Below are 14,625 nucleotides of genomic sequence, written 5' to 3'. Positions count from 1 at the left end.
GGATGCTAGTGTCTCTGACTAGCCAGGTGCTCCAATAGCCTCTGAGCCCCCTGGTGTGAGTTCTCGGGTGGTGCAGACCGCTAGTGACTCCTGGCCTCATGGTGTGCTGGCAAGGGGGGAAATCCAGCTTGAAACGGACCAAGCATATTTAGATCCTTATTTAAACAAGTTAATCTCGTTCACATCCAGTGAGGGCATGAACTGGATTACGTCAGCTACAGCGGGTAGGGAGCATTGCACTCTGTTCGGTGTCCGGCGTGAACCCCATTTAAGGACTCTCCCACAATTTTCCTGGCATAGCGCAATGTGTGCCAGGCGCAATGCGGCCGGACAATCATGATTTTCTGTTGAGAATCATATTCACCTTCCTGAGAGTATAAGCCCATCCTTAAAAAGTGAACTATGGCTTTGCTGGTAAGCACATGAATGGCCATTGCTATGGAATGATGCTCTGTAGCTTAGTAAAATTACCAAAATTGAAAAGAACATGCTTCCTCTGCAGCTATTGGTCTCTGGCAATGTGTATGTCGGTGGGCGTGTTATAAAAAAGGCTTCAGCTGCTTTCTCAATGCAGTAATGGCTAGCAATACTGACCGACTCCTGCACTGCCCATGGGTGACTGGAGGGACTATTCGGCATTAAATCTGAGAGCAGTGACATTAATATTTGACTGCGCCAGAAAGTCTTTGAGAATTAGATGATACACCTAGTCGTGGCATCCCTGTGTAGCCTGAGCTTCCTCATGCATTGGTTAGTTTAGCAGATGGTTTGTCTCCAATGGTGTGCTCCCAGCCAACCCCATTCTGTAGTTCTCACTAAACTATGACCTATTCTATTGGGCCAAATAAACGTTTGTACAGTTCACAAATAGAAATAATGTGCTAATACATTCAAAATTGCCCTTCTTTCTTCTGAAGAAGTCCCATTTTCAATAAGAAAGAACTAACAATTATATTTTCCATCCCCTTGAAGAAAGCTGCCATTTGAATAAACTTAATAAACTTTTATTTTGCTACTCACCTCACACCCCTTTTAGGCTGCCATTGACAAGCAGACTAGTGATACAAACTGAAGAAAAGCTTGATACTACTTTCCTCACAACTCTAGCAATATCTGCTTTTTTGTTAATATTAATACTCAGAGCAAAATATACCCCTGTGACAACCCTTATGATACAGCAGCACACGTTTCTCATTGCAGCAATCTGTCCTGTCCAAATGCTGGCAGGCAGGTAGTCTCCACCTGCTTGCATAATTTGTTTAACACATCGTTGACTAATAAATACAATAGCAAGAGCAAAGACATAGAATGTGTTACAGTAACATTTTCTAACACATTGCATGAAGTTACTGTGTTGCAAAAGCTATGTATGCATATATACAGTTCCACAACAATAGAATATACAGAAGTATGCATATTCCTTTTATTAACAAATGCTCAAGAATACAAAAAAGAATCAAAACAGGCTGACAAAAATTGTCACTTATAAGGTGCTTATTCTTACAAAATATTTATATCCTCAGACCATTAAAGGGACAGACCCTATATATTGACAATCATTAAAACTAAAAATGGGGTGACATATACATTCATTCAATACATGGTATTGGTCAAGTAGGGGTTTGTACCCTCTAAATGTAGGGGAAAATCACACTAAATAATCACTCCTGATTGACTGAAAAAATAAAGGGGTAAAATATTACACCGCTCTAGTAAGCTTTCATCCAAGGACTATAAGAGAGGACTCTGATCAATGTGCAAGTATTCCTTTTTGCAGGCCTTTTGGGACCATTGTACAAAATTGGCTATTTTAAAACAAAAGTAAAATACCGTACAAGCTGGAAATATGAAAACAGATAATGCTTGAAACACTCAGCATCTCAGGGAACATTTGTGGAGAGGATGGAGCAGTTAATATTTTGGGTACTTCTTCACAAAGATTTTTTAATAAATGTTATTTTTATTAACCAAAATGTTAATTGATCTGTTTCTCCACAGATCCCATCCATCTTGATGAGTGTTTCCAGCACTTTCTGTTTTTGGTTATTTCAGAAAGTAATATAGTTATTGAGTGAAATTTAGTAGAGTGTGACAGTGAGTGGGAAAAGCGGCATTGAAGATGTTAGCACCAACGGTGGCATTTTGCACTGTATCGTTGGAAACGTAGAAAAATAAACTTCAAAGGGTGGGTACCATGAAGTCATGCTAGCGGGGCGGGTTGGTTTTTTAAAGATAGGGGCGCCATTTTTAAAGGTCAGCCCACTGCACAAAGGTTCACCAGAACCCCACCCACCAATGCCCGGGTATGATCCTCTACCCACTGAGCAAAGCACTCACCTGAACTCCCCTGGGAGGTCTGTGCGTCAGGTGTATGCCATGGGAGACCAGTGGCAATTCACGCTGATCTGCCCTCATGCCAACGCTAATGGATTTTCTTGTGGGGGTTGGAAAGGAATATGGTGAAAGATGGCACTATTCATATGTTAGTGTATTATAATGATATTCCAACATTCATTCTCTTTGTGTAACTGGCGTGGGGGTCAGGGAATGGGGACAATTGCACCACGCTTTTACTTCGGCGTGAAACCTCATTTAGGCCTCTTGTAGGATTTTCCATTCCCGTCACCAAATCATAGAATCATAGAATCTACGGTGCAGAAGGAGGCCATTCGGCCCATCGAGTCTGCACCGGCCCGTGGAAAGAGCACCCTACCCAAGGTCAACACCTCCACACTATCCCCATAACCCAGCAACCCCTCCCAACACTAAGGGAAATTTTGGACACTATGGGCAATTTATCATGGCTAATCCACCTAACCTGCACATCTTTGGACTGTGGGAGGAAACTGGAGCACCCGGAGGAAACCCACGCACACACAGGGAGAATGTGCAAACTCCGCACAGACAGTGACCCAAGCCGAAATCGAACCTGGGACCCTGGAGCTGTGAAGCAATTGTGCTATCCACAATGCTACCGTGCTGCCCTATCCACCCGAAAAGGACGGAACTGGAAAATCCCCACTGTAAATACATACAGGAAACCACCTAGGCTGATATGTACTACAAAGCAGTAAAATATCAAGTTGAAATGACATTGGAAATCATGGAGTTTAATTATTGTAGACTGAATGTCTATCACTGCCTTGTAATACATTTTTTTGTGTTATTCCTTGTATTATAACATAAATATTAATTGTGGGAGCTTCTCCAAAATCTTTTGTTGCAAGTTTTTTTTCTTCGCTAGTGGTGAATAGTGACGATTTGCAAATTTCTGCTTCAAATTGTGGTCTGACCAAAAGTAATTAAATACCCATGTGACTATCCCAGGAGTGGTAACAGGATTAATTTCCCTGCACATTCCAGGAATGTAGCATACTCTGTTTACATAATACAGTGCAACCTATTCTTTATAAAGTAACCACCATAATTGAAATACTTGCACACTGATACCATCATACCCATGATTCCAAAATAATTAGAATAGTGTCCTGATTTCAAAATTCTTGAATTTCTCGGTTTTTCGATTCAGTGACTGATAATGTAAATCGTGAGATAAAAATGTCAAACAATGGGGTAAGAATCTGACCATGCCTTGCTAGAAAGACAGGCCCTTAATGACACTATTCCAGTTAGAAGTAATTTAAGAATCTTGTTCAATGAGTGCCTGATAGAATTTTAACACATGAAAATATATTTTTCTTTGTGTGTTAATTCTTACAAATTTGTAAAGGCACTTACAATGGATCTACAAATTTGTACCAACTAAGGCAGAGCAGAATGTCATCAATTATGAGTTAGCACTTCAGAATGAATCTTCCAAAGAGGAAAAATATTTAATAAATGTAAAAACTGAAATACAAAATTATGCATGTCGACTGGCACCTTCCTAACAAGGATTGTGGTTTCAGAGAACATCATGGCAGATAGCTGTTTAATTCCTATACATTATGTACTGTCTGCTTAATAGAAATGACCGGATAAAAGAAACATTTTGCTTGCCACAGTGGTGTTTCCATTATGAGACACCTATTGTATGCATCTTAATTATAGCCATATAACATATTACCATTGTTAACAAAGATGAGTACATTTACAAAGTATAACTTACTCATACTAACTGTTCTTCACCCTATTTTTTAAATATCAGCACCTTCCAATTTTGAGCACTTTGAAACATCTTTTTACTTCTGACATTCCAGAAAAGGTTTTCAACAAATTTTGCAAATTGCTTTCACAGCCTGAAGCGGCCAATGAGAAAAGGGATATTTCAAATTAGTATGGTGATTCACATTTCATTATTCTTGATGCACAGCATAAACTGTCATGAATAATAGCTGAGTCTGGAAGGTTTGTAATGTTATGAGTCAAAGAAGTTAGATGTGGTAATATAAGTTGAGTAAACATTAAATATTTATTTATAAATCTTGGACAACATACAATGGTCCATTCCAAACCTCGCAAAGTTTCCATTTTTTTCTCTGAGGACTAAAACTTTATTTAGCTTAATTTTGGGGGGAAATAAACTGGAAAAAAAATAGTTTTAGGGTTTCATTTGCTCCCGTTGCCCTCAGCCTCCCAGGTTACTGAAAGTCATGGATTCAGTGACCAAGTGCTCAAGGAACTAATTCAAGACATTTATAAGATATATTGCAACAAAACACAGCAACAAAAATTTAGCCTGTTCTGCTGACAGACCAACCTCATTCCTGCATACGAAAACAAAAGCAACAACTAAGTCATCTTAAAATAAGAAGTAAGTCCTTTTAATTTGCTTAAAAATATTAACAAGTGCATTCCTCTTCCCCCTCCCCCCAACGTCTTGTTAAAGAATTTGCTTATAGAATTGTACACCTAGCTTTAGCCTATCATTTGGCTGCACTGAACATAAGAAATTTCAATTCAGAAAGGAGTCCAAACAAGCTGTGCAGTACATTGGTGCTGCGCACAGATGATGAAAAAAAAAGGCCTACATTTTGAGGCCTACAGTAACATTTTTTACACAAGACATTTAGTTCTGAAAATACTGCAAATGGAGAAATGCATTGTCTCTATTCTTTTGCTCTATACTACTAAAGTTTGGAAATTTACACCATTCTCTTTTTTTGTAGACACTAAATAACTAATAACATGCTCATGCTTCAAAATAAAAGAGGACTGTTACAATTCTATTTCTGAAACTTTTTACTGGCATAGATGTCTTTCTTTTTCAGATGCAAGACGCTTTCACCAAGTGGCCTATATTTATGTCAAGAGAACAAGAGCGTCAATGGTTTTCAGGAAGTCAAATGTGGTGCAAATGTGGTATCATACATATGTGCATGTTTATGACATTTTCGGAAGGGTTATACTGTTTGTGTTTTTTTGTTATGCCGTTGCAGTTTAACAAAGTGGTAAGTAAAAAAACGAATCAAAATACAAAGGCAGCCAGGAAGATTGCGTACCAAAGAAACATGCTCTTCATTTAAAAAAAATAACAAAGCAATGTGTGCCTTTTACTGCCTGGTGGAGTTTACCTGCATTGTTTAAAGGCAAATGTTTCAGTCATTAAATTTTCTTTCTGGCTAAGTACGTACAGAATAATTTTTTTTTGGCATGAAATAAGAGCTATGATTCAGATTTAATATCCAAATATGTAATTAGTATTGTGCTACACTGCGTGGATTATGTAAATGCACAGAAACCTCATTTAAACTTAAAAAAAAAGGCTTTGGTAAATATAAAATTTGGAATTCCGCTGTTTGCTATATTGACCAGGCAAAAGTTCAAATCCATCAATTGAGTGTTTTTGCCAGATACCAAAGTCTGCACAAAAACAGCATATTACTTGCACATTCCTTAAAAATGAAATGTGAAGTATTCAGGGTCCAAAAATACAAATTCTGTAATTTTATATTTTGAATGTATGTTTTCAAACATTAGAAAGAAAGAATTCTGGTAAATAATTGCATGTATAAAAAGCCTACCAATAAATCAATATAATGTACTTTTTTGTAGATTAAAAAAAATACATTTATGAATTCTGGAACCACCCTCCAACCCTACCATAACACATACTGTTTTTCTGGCATTCAAGAAAGGAAATATTTTAGTGCAAATTTTAAAAGAAAATGCAATGTACATCAGATTTTGCTTTTAACAAAAATGTGTTTTTTTTATATAAATGTAATGAAACATGATGTGAGGCAATATCTAACACCAGGCAAAATTTAAATCTGATATGTTTTAAGGATGTAAAATGAAAACAGGTCACTAGGTAGTTTCAAAATAATAAAAAAATGTAGGTAGCTTTAAGTAAAAATCAGCGAATAGAACTACTCCAAAGGACCAATGAAAAGATGAATACAGCTGATTTTCACTAAATGTAACCAAGATATCAACCAGTAATTTGTGTGGTCCAACATAGCAACTAGTCAATAAGATTACAACCAGCCTATCTCAGTTTGGTTGTATAAACATGACCAACTCTGTAACTGGGTGGTCAACTGACCACTGGAAAAGGTAGATTTTGTACAATTTTTTTCCATTTCTTTCTCAGAACAGATGGAGGATCTGACTGAACTGATGATTTTGAAAACAAGATCAACTCTAGGTAGTACAGTTACAGGCAGTATTACATATGTAAGCAATGAATGTCACTGTTCATGAAAAAGAAGCGGTTTGGCCATACCAGCGAGGATCTTTGGTACCTGGGCAGAGATTATCTCTGCCATCATTTCAGGGAACTGGATGCTCAGGGATTGAGACTGAACAAATAGATCGAATGTAAACTGGTGGAGTTTCCTCACTGTCTGTTAAAAAACATAAAAAATATAAACTGGTAAAAGAATTAAGTATTAGTCATAACATTTTTGCTTCCTTTTTAAAATTCTAATACTTTAATGAATTATACTGAACAGTGCATAGTTCTAAGTGAATCATAAGGCACACACAGCAAATAATGATGAGGTCTTTATAGCGTGTAACAAACCATGCAAGTAAGTGGTCGATGCTCACATAAACAAATTCTGTGATTAGATATATCTCATCAATTAATACCGAAACATTAGATGGTTTAAAGTAGTTACACTTTTATTTCATTGACATAAGAGTTTTCAAACATTATTTCAATTTGAAAGTATTGCTGTATTAAAGCCAATTTATGACTCAAGTAAATTGATTATTGAGCAAGATCCACAGCATTACTGGTTGTGAGGCTTACAGCAATTTGCAATTAAAATGTTTGGTTTAATTCAATGAAAGTTTTTTGCAATACCATTTTACTAATAAAAGTGACACATTGGGCGTAGTTCAACCAAAACATTTCTATATCCAGTTTTGGAAGTTTACAGCAGGGTGTTTCTGAGAAAGACCCCACTATCCAACTGCACTTTTCAGGGTTTCTTTTGGCCTCGGCGAGGACCTCTCCATCGAGGCCGCACTTTAGATCGGAGTGGATTGGGGCACCTTTTTTAAAGGCAACCCCAATCTTTTGCCCCACCTCAGTGACCCCACTGCGGCATCCGGACCCCATCCACTTCACCCAACTTACATCTTCTGGGGTCCTCGAGCCCTCCCACACCCCACCTCTTATGGGAAAGGCAATCCCGGGTCTGACCCTGGCACAGGCAACCAGGCAGCCGGGCACGGCCAGCCTGGCACCCTGGAAATGCCCCTGCCAGCACCCCCTGGGCTCCCTGGCAGTGCCAGTGGCTGGGTAGAAGTGCTAGGGTGCCAAGCTGGCAGTGCCAGGGTGCCCAGGTGCCAGAGGAAGTACCAGGGTGCTACCTTGCCTAATGCCTGACCATCCAGGGGTCTCCAATGGCCTGGGAGACCCCTCCCCAGGTTCTGTTACGACTGGTCCACTTTTGTGTGGACCAGTACTAAACGGAGCCCTGGCGAGGACCCCCAGGCGCAGCCAGATAATCCCGGGGGCTGGGAGAATCCAGTGAACGTATATTTAAATGAGCCTAATGGATCATTTAAATATGCATATCTGGATCTTGCCCAGCGAGAGTGAGATCCAGATCGCGACCTCTCGCGAGATGTTTGAAGCGTGGCGAATCTTGTGAGAGGCCTCTCGTGAGATTCAACGTGCTCGCCCCGGGCACAACGAGGCTGCTGAATCATGTCCATCGTGTTTCAGCAGACATTTAAAAAATATGTATTTTAATTGAAATTTTAACATATTTATATCAAAAATTTGCAACATACCACAATAACACACGCATCAAAATATAACATGAACTCCAATAGCAGAAATATTACATCAAACAACAACAACAATCAATACCCCCCTCCCCCTCACAGCTAACAGTGACCAGCTCTTTAAAATGCAAAATAAACAGCCGCCATGTACGATAAAACCCATCGATCGACCCCCTCACTGCAAACTTAACCTTCTCGAGGTATAGGAATTCCATTAATTCACCCAGCTATGCTGGGTGGCGTCGCCTGCATCCAGCTCAACAATATCCTACGCCGGGTCAGCAGTGTGTGAACGTCAATGCATCCGTGCTCACCCCGATCCTCAACTCCAGCTGGCCCAACACCCCAAATACAGCAACTGACAGACAGGTTTTTAAGTCAACCTTCAGGATTGCCGATATGGTGCTGAAAAATGACGCTCAAAAACCCACCAGCTTGGGACAGGACCAGAACATGTGGTGAGCAGTCCCTCCCGAGCACCGCTCACATTTATCCTCAACCCTTTCAAAATATCAACTCATACTGGCCCTGGTGAGGTGCGCCATAAACACCACCTTGAACTGTATCAAACTCAACCTCGCGCAGGTTGACACTCCATACCTCCTCCAGAATCGGCCTCAGCGTCTCCTCCCACCTGGCCTTCACTTCTTCCACCGAAACCTGCTCTTCCCCCACAATTCGGCCATATATCATGGAGGTGTTGCCCTCCTCAGAACCTGCACAGGAGAGTATCCTTTCCATCAGGATAGATGGTGGCTTCTCTGGGAATATCGGAAATGCCCACCGGACAAAGTTCTGCACCTGAAAATAGCTGAACATATCTGACCTCCAAACCCTACTTTCTCCTTCAACTCGTCCCAACACTGCGAATCGCCCCTCCACGAACAAGTCGTTCATCCTCCCCAGCCCTTTAACTCCCCACCTCCCAAATGTAGCATCCAGTTCTGCTGGCTCAAACAATTCCTACAGATAGGGGCCAACCTTGACACCGCATTCAGCTTATAATGCTGACGGAATTGCCACCATATCTTTATTGGTATTTCACTGGAGTAAATGGCAGGGACATTGTCACCAGTGCTTCCAGGCCTGTCCCTTTGTAAAACCCTGACTCCATCCGTACTCAACTAACTTCCTGACCTCCAAACCACCCCAGCACCTTCTCCGCATTGGCAGCCCAATAATAATACATCAGGTTTGGCAACGTTAAACCCCCACCCCACCGTGTAGGACCCCTTTCCGAATCCGTGCCGTTATCCTCGCCCATATGAAGCCCATTATGAGCTGTTCCACCTCTCTAAAAAAAGACTTTGTTCGAAAGAATGGGAGGCATTGAAACAGGAACAAAAATCACGGCAAAATATTCATCTTAATAGATTGTACTCAGTTTACCAGTAAAATTGGAAGATTGTCCCACCTCTGCAAGTCCGCTCTGAACGTGCTCGACAAGCTTATAAAATTTAATCTGTGAAGTCCCACCCTATCACAGACAATCTGGAACCCCAAGTAGTGAAGACTGGTTTCCGCCCGACGGAATGGTAAACTTCTCAACCCAGTCTCTCTCCTCTGAGGGAAAACCACAAAATATTTGCTCTTCCCAACATTTAATTTTTATCCTGAAAAGGAATTGAACCTCGTCACTATCCCCATTATTTCCCCGTAACTGGCCCTGGATTCCTTATGTGCAGCAGGTCATCTATGACATCCTATCATACAGTACAGGGATACCCTATGCTCCACTGCACCCAGCACAATCCTTTCCATTTGTCTGATGCTCTCAAAGCAATTGCCGGTGGTTTGATTACCAATGTGAACAACATAGGTTACATAGGACATCCCAGTCTGGTCCCCCTCTGTAGCCTAAACAACCTCGAATTCAAGGGGCTGGATTCTCCGAGACATTGCGCCGAAATCAGGAAAAGCGATCGGCCGGATAATCGGCTCAGACACCGAAATCGGGCTTGACGCTGGTTTCGCGCCGATTCCGAATTCTCCAGATTCCCCAACTCGACGAAAATGTGGCGCCCGCCGCGCAGCCCGGAGAATTGCTTCGAGTGCCCCGACAACCGATTCTCCGGGGCTTCAGCAATTCTGAGGGCGTGGTTCTCACCACCTATAAACATTTGTGATGCCAGGGTGTTGTCTGAGGCGGCTGCGGGAGGAGGCATGGGTTGGCTGGCTCCCGGAATGGACGCCGACCGTGCGTCCTGCGGGGAGAAGGTGGAACATGCCGAGCAGTCATGACAGGGCAAAGAGCGTCATTACAGCAGCCATCTTGTTGGCCACCCATCCCTTTGAACGCAGGGTCAACGGTTGTATGAGTGGGTGCCGCCCCCCTCCATGGCCACCCCACTCACCCGGTGACACCCATGGGGGGGATCACCCAGGGCCACACCGATGGCAGCCCCCAGTGAGGGCAGTGCCATGAAATAGTGGCCCTGGCAGCAGGGACTGCCGCCATGAGCAGGGGCACCGACGGAGGGGGGGCATACCTGGCTGGGGCGCGCGGTGTCAACCGGGGCCACCATATAGCCCATGGCACCTGGTTTTACACAGGTCCATGCGCCATGGTAACATTTTCTCCCCTCACCCCCTGCAAATCATAATGTTTGGGAACCGCCCAGTGATGTTGGCTTACGTGGCGGAGGCCGCTGCCCAGCATTCAGCCCCGTGGAAGCGTCAGTGGCTCAGAGAGGAGGCAGAGGCTTCAGCAGAGGAGCAGGCCGCAGAGGGGCAGGTGCCAACCGCTCAGGTTGGAGGGCCGCCTGACCGACAGGCCGAGGGGGAGGAGGAGGGACAAGGTGAGGAGGAGGAGAAGGAGAAGATGAAGGTGGTGGTGCCAAGGAGGTGCCTGATGAGACCCCGGGTGTACCGGCGGCGCATCTCCTTTGAGGAACTCCCGGACCGGGCATGCTGGAGGAGACCGCGGATGAGCTGGAAACCTCGGGACACATCTGCCACTTGATGGCATACCTAGCACTGCGTGGGAGTGGGGAAGGACACCCGCGCCCGTCAAGGTGACGGTCGCTCTGAACATCTATGCCACGGGGTCGTTCCAGTCGCCGAGTGAGGACCTGTCCATCATCTCATAGGCATTGGTGCACAAGTGCTTCCATGCCGTCACTGACGCCATGTATGCTCTTGCAGACCGGTACATCCAGTTCCCTGTGGACCATGCCCACCAGGATGCTCGGGCAGCGGGGTTCGCTGCCGTCGCCAGAATGCCCCGGGTTCAGGGGGTAATCGATGGGGTGCATGTCATCCTGCTGCCACCTGCGGATAACAGGCCGCTGTTCACGAACAGGAAGGGGTACCACTCTATGAACATTCAGGTGGTCTGCGACCACTAGATGAGGATCCTGCACGACTGCGCCCAGTACCCGGGCATGACTCGTTCGTGTTGGCCCAATCTGTGATCCCCCGGCATATTCAAGCCCCCCCCACCCAGTTACTGCGCGACAGGCTTACCCATTGCGGTTGTGGCTGATGACGCCTATACGGAGGCCACAGAGGAACGCGGAGAACCACGACAATGATGCCCAATGTGCGACCAGGGGTGTGGTCGAGAGGTGCTTCGGGGTGCTGAAGATGCACTTCATGAGCCCTCCAGTACGAGGCCAGGAGGGCCGGCCGCATTGTTGTGACCTGCTGCATCCTCCACAATATAGCCCAGCAGAGGGGCGATGTGCTGGAGGATGAGGAGCAGGAGCAGGTGTCTCCAGACGAGGAGGATGAGGGGCAGGGGGACAATAGGCAGGATATTGGGGCTTGCCATGCACGGGAGGCCGCACTACGCCATTGACAGGGCCAGTGAGCAGGGTACGCATTACTGGACACACGTTTCACCAACTGGGGGGGGGGTTGCTCGGCAGGGGTACGAACATCACAGTACCACACCCCTTCACCACCAGACGATCTCACCTCCCACGCCGCCGAACCACCCGCATGCATACCTCCCCTCCATTATATATACTTGCAGCACAACGAGCTAGGGGCATTAGGTTGGCAGTGGCAGTGGGTCTGGTCCATGGGATGGTGGATGATGACAACCCGCTCTGTGATGAGCTCTGTGCCCCACATCACTAGACAATGTCGGACTCATGCCCACAGTAGCACCCTCCACCTGGGTGATCACTGCATGAGGGCTGGACAGTCCATCACATGGACCTGTCGAATAGCTGGGAACGGGTTGATGCGGATGGTGGGGGAGGGGTGGTTGGCTGCAAGGCCCACCCGCTAGGCCTCAATCGTCCACCACCCCTCGCCCACAGTGGCTATCACTGACCGCCCCACACCCATCAGGCAGAGTGAATATGTCTTTGATGTGAAGAGGTATATACAGTCTGTGCCCTAGCCCCTATAACTAAACTGTGCCCTGCACCCATGCCAATTTAGCTGGTGTCTAGTTTTCTGGCCTTACGGGCCCTAACACTATGCCTAGGTGGTTCCCCAGATGGTACAGCAGGAGTGGAGGTGGACTGCTGTGACTCCTGCCCTACGACTAGGGTCGCCATTAGTGCACATTTCCTGGGGTGGCCAGGTCTGGATGGGCCAGGCTGCTCCTCGGAAGTTCCGGGTGGCATGGTGCCACCCTGTTCTGCCCGCCAGATACATCAGGGACAGGAAGGGGGTGGGGGGTGGAGGAGTTCAAGGAGCTGTGGTGTTCCAGGACCTCCACTTCAGGAGTCACCGGCCCCAGTACTTCCTCCACCCTTGGGGTGCCCAATTTTTCAACCCACACTCTGTAGGGTCCTTGTCCTTCTTCAGAAGGAGGGAGATGGACGCCTGTCCCTGTGTCTCCAGAAGGGAACCCCACGCCAATGAGTCATTAAACATCTCCAGTACCAATAGGGCCAGCTAGTCCGTGAACATCTTCTAGAATTCTACTGGGAAACCATGAGGACCCGGCGCCTTCCCTGTCTGCATCTTGCCTAAAGTCCTGCAAACCTCTTCCAACCCCACTGGCGCCTCCAATTCCTCCCACAACTCATCACCCACCTGAGGAAACGCCAAACCCTCCAAGAACCCAACCATCCCCTGTTCATCCTCTGGCGGCTCCGACCTGTAAAGCCCCTTATAGAAAGAACAATACACCTCATTTAAAAAATAAATACATTTAGAGTACCCAATTCATTTTTTCCAATTAAGGGGAAATTTATCGTGGCCAATCCACCTGCCCTGCACATCTTTGGGTTGTGGGGGCGAAACCCACGCAACCACAGGGAGAATGTGCAAACTCCACACGGACAGTGACCCAGAGCTGTGATCGAACCTGGGACCTCGGCGCCGTGAGGCAGCTGTGCTAACCACTGCACCACCGTGCTGCCCACAATACACCTCATTGATTTTCTCTGGGACAGAGACCAACCCACCCTCCAGCTCCCGCACCTGTACAATCTCTTGGCAGCCTCTTGCCGCCTTAACTGATAGGTGAACAGACAGCTAGCCTTCTCCACACACTCATATATCGTCCCCTTTATGTGCCATAGGTAATGCGCCGCCTCACCCATGAACAGAAGGTCAAACTGCATTTGCAGCTTCTTCCTGTATGTCAAGAGCTCTGGCATTGGGTCACTCGCATATTCTCTGTCTACACCTAGAACCTCGCCCATCACCTCCTGACACTCGTGCCTGTTCTCCCTATCCATTTATGACTTGTACAAGATAATCTCACCCCTAATTACTGCCTTTAACGCCTGCCAAACTGTCGACGGAGAGACCATCCCATTCTCATTCCATTCAATATCGTTCTTTATGGCCTCTAAAATTTTAGCACAGAACCCAAGGTCCACGTCCGGCCTCCAGCCCATGCTCTATGCCTGGCACTCCCTTTACCTTCAGGTCCACCAGATGTGGCACATAATCAGAGACAACTATGGCCGAATACTCCGCGCTCTTTACCCCAGGTAACAAAGTCCTACTCATAGAGATCAAATCGATCTGCGAATATACCTTCTACATCGGTGAGAAAAACAAGAACCCCTTGCTCTCTGGGTGCACAAACTGCCATGGATCTGCTCCCATTGCCTCTTCCATGAATGCTGTTCATACCTTTGTCATCCCTGAAGGGACCAGTGACCTACCTGGGCCTGGAGCAATCCAACTTTGGATCCAAAATCAATTAAAATCCCCCTCTAAAATTTTAGCACAGAACCCAAGGTCTACGTCCAGCTCCAGAATGGCTGCCAACAACCGTCTCATAAACTTAACATAATCTCAATTCGGAACATATACGTTCACTATCACTACAGCTCTCCCCTCCAATGTACCTGTGACTATCACATATCGCTCTCTTCCGGATCAGCCACCACCACCTCTGCCTGAAAAAGAACCCTCCTACTAACCAGAATCGCAACCCCCATGCCCTACAGTCAAACCCTGAGTGAAAAACCTGGCTCATCCAGGCCTTTCGCAATCTGAACTGGTCCTGCAACCGCAGGTCAG

At 45.5% G+C, this 14,625-nt stretch overlaps 1 protein-coding gene across 1 annotated transcript in view; it reads right to left on the bottom strand.

Annotated features, from left to right (window-relative positions):
- Positions 1-988: 988 nt before the first annotated feature.
- The window catches only part of ar (androgen receptor), a 549,391-nt gene continuing 535,754 nt past the window's right edge, over positions 989-14,625 (bottom strand). The window contains exon 8 of the mRNA XM_072505806.1: positions 989-6,788. Coding sequence (XP_072361907.1) covers positions 6,633-6,788 — 156 coding nt within the window. The 3' untranslated portion in view covers positions 989-6,632. The remainder of the gene's footprint in view (positions 6,789-14,625) is intronic.

This window comes from Scyliorhinus torazame, chromosome 5, assembly GCF_047496885.1.
Source record: "Scyliorhinus torazame isolate Kashiwa2021f chromosome 5, sScyTor2.1, whole genome shotgun sequence".
NCBI lineage: Eukaryota > Metazoa > Chordata > Chondrichthyes > Carcharhiniformes > Scyliorhinidae > Scyliorhinus > Scyliorhinus torazame.
The sequence above is the reverse complement of the archived record's forward strand: the minus strand, read 5'-3'. Positions and strand labels throughout refer to the sequence as shown.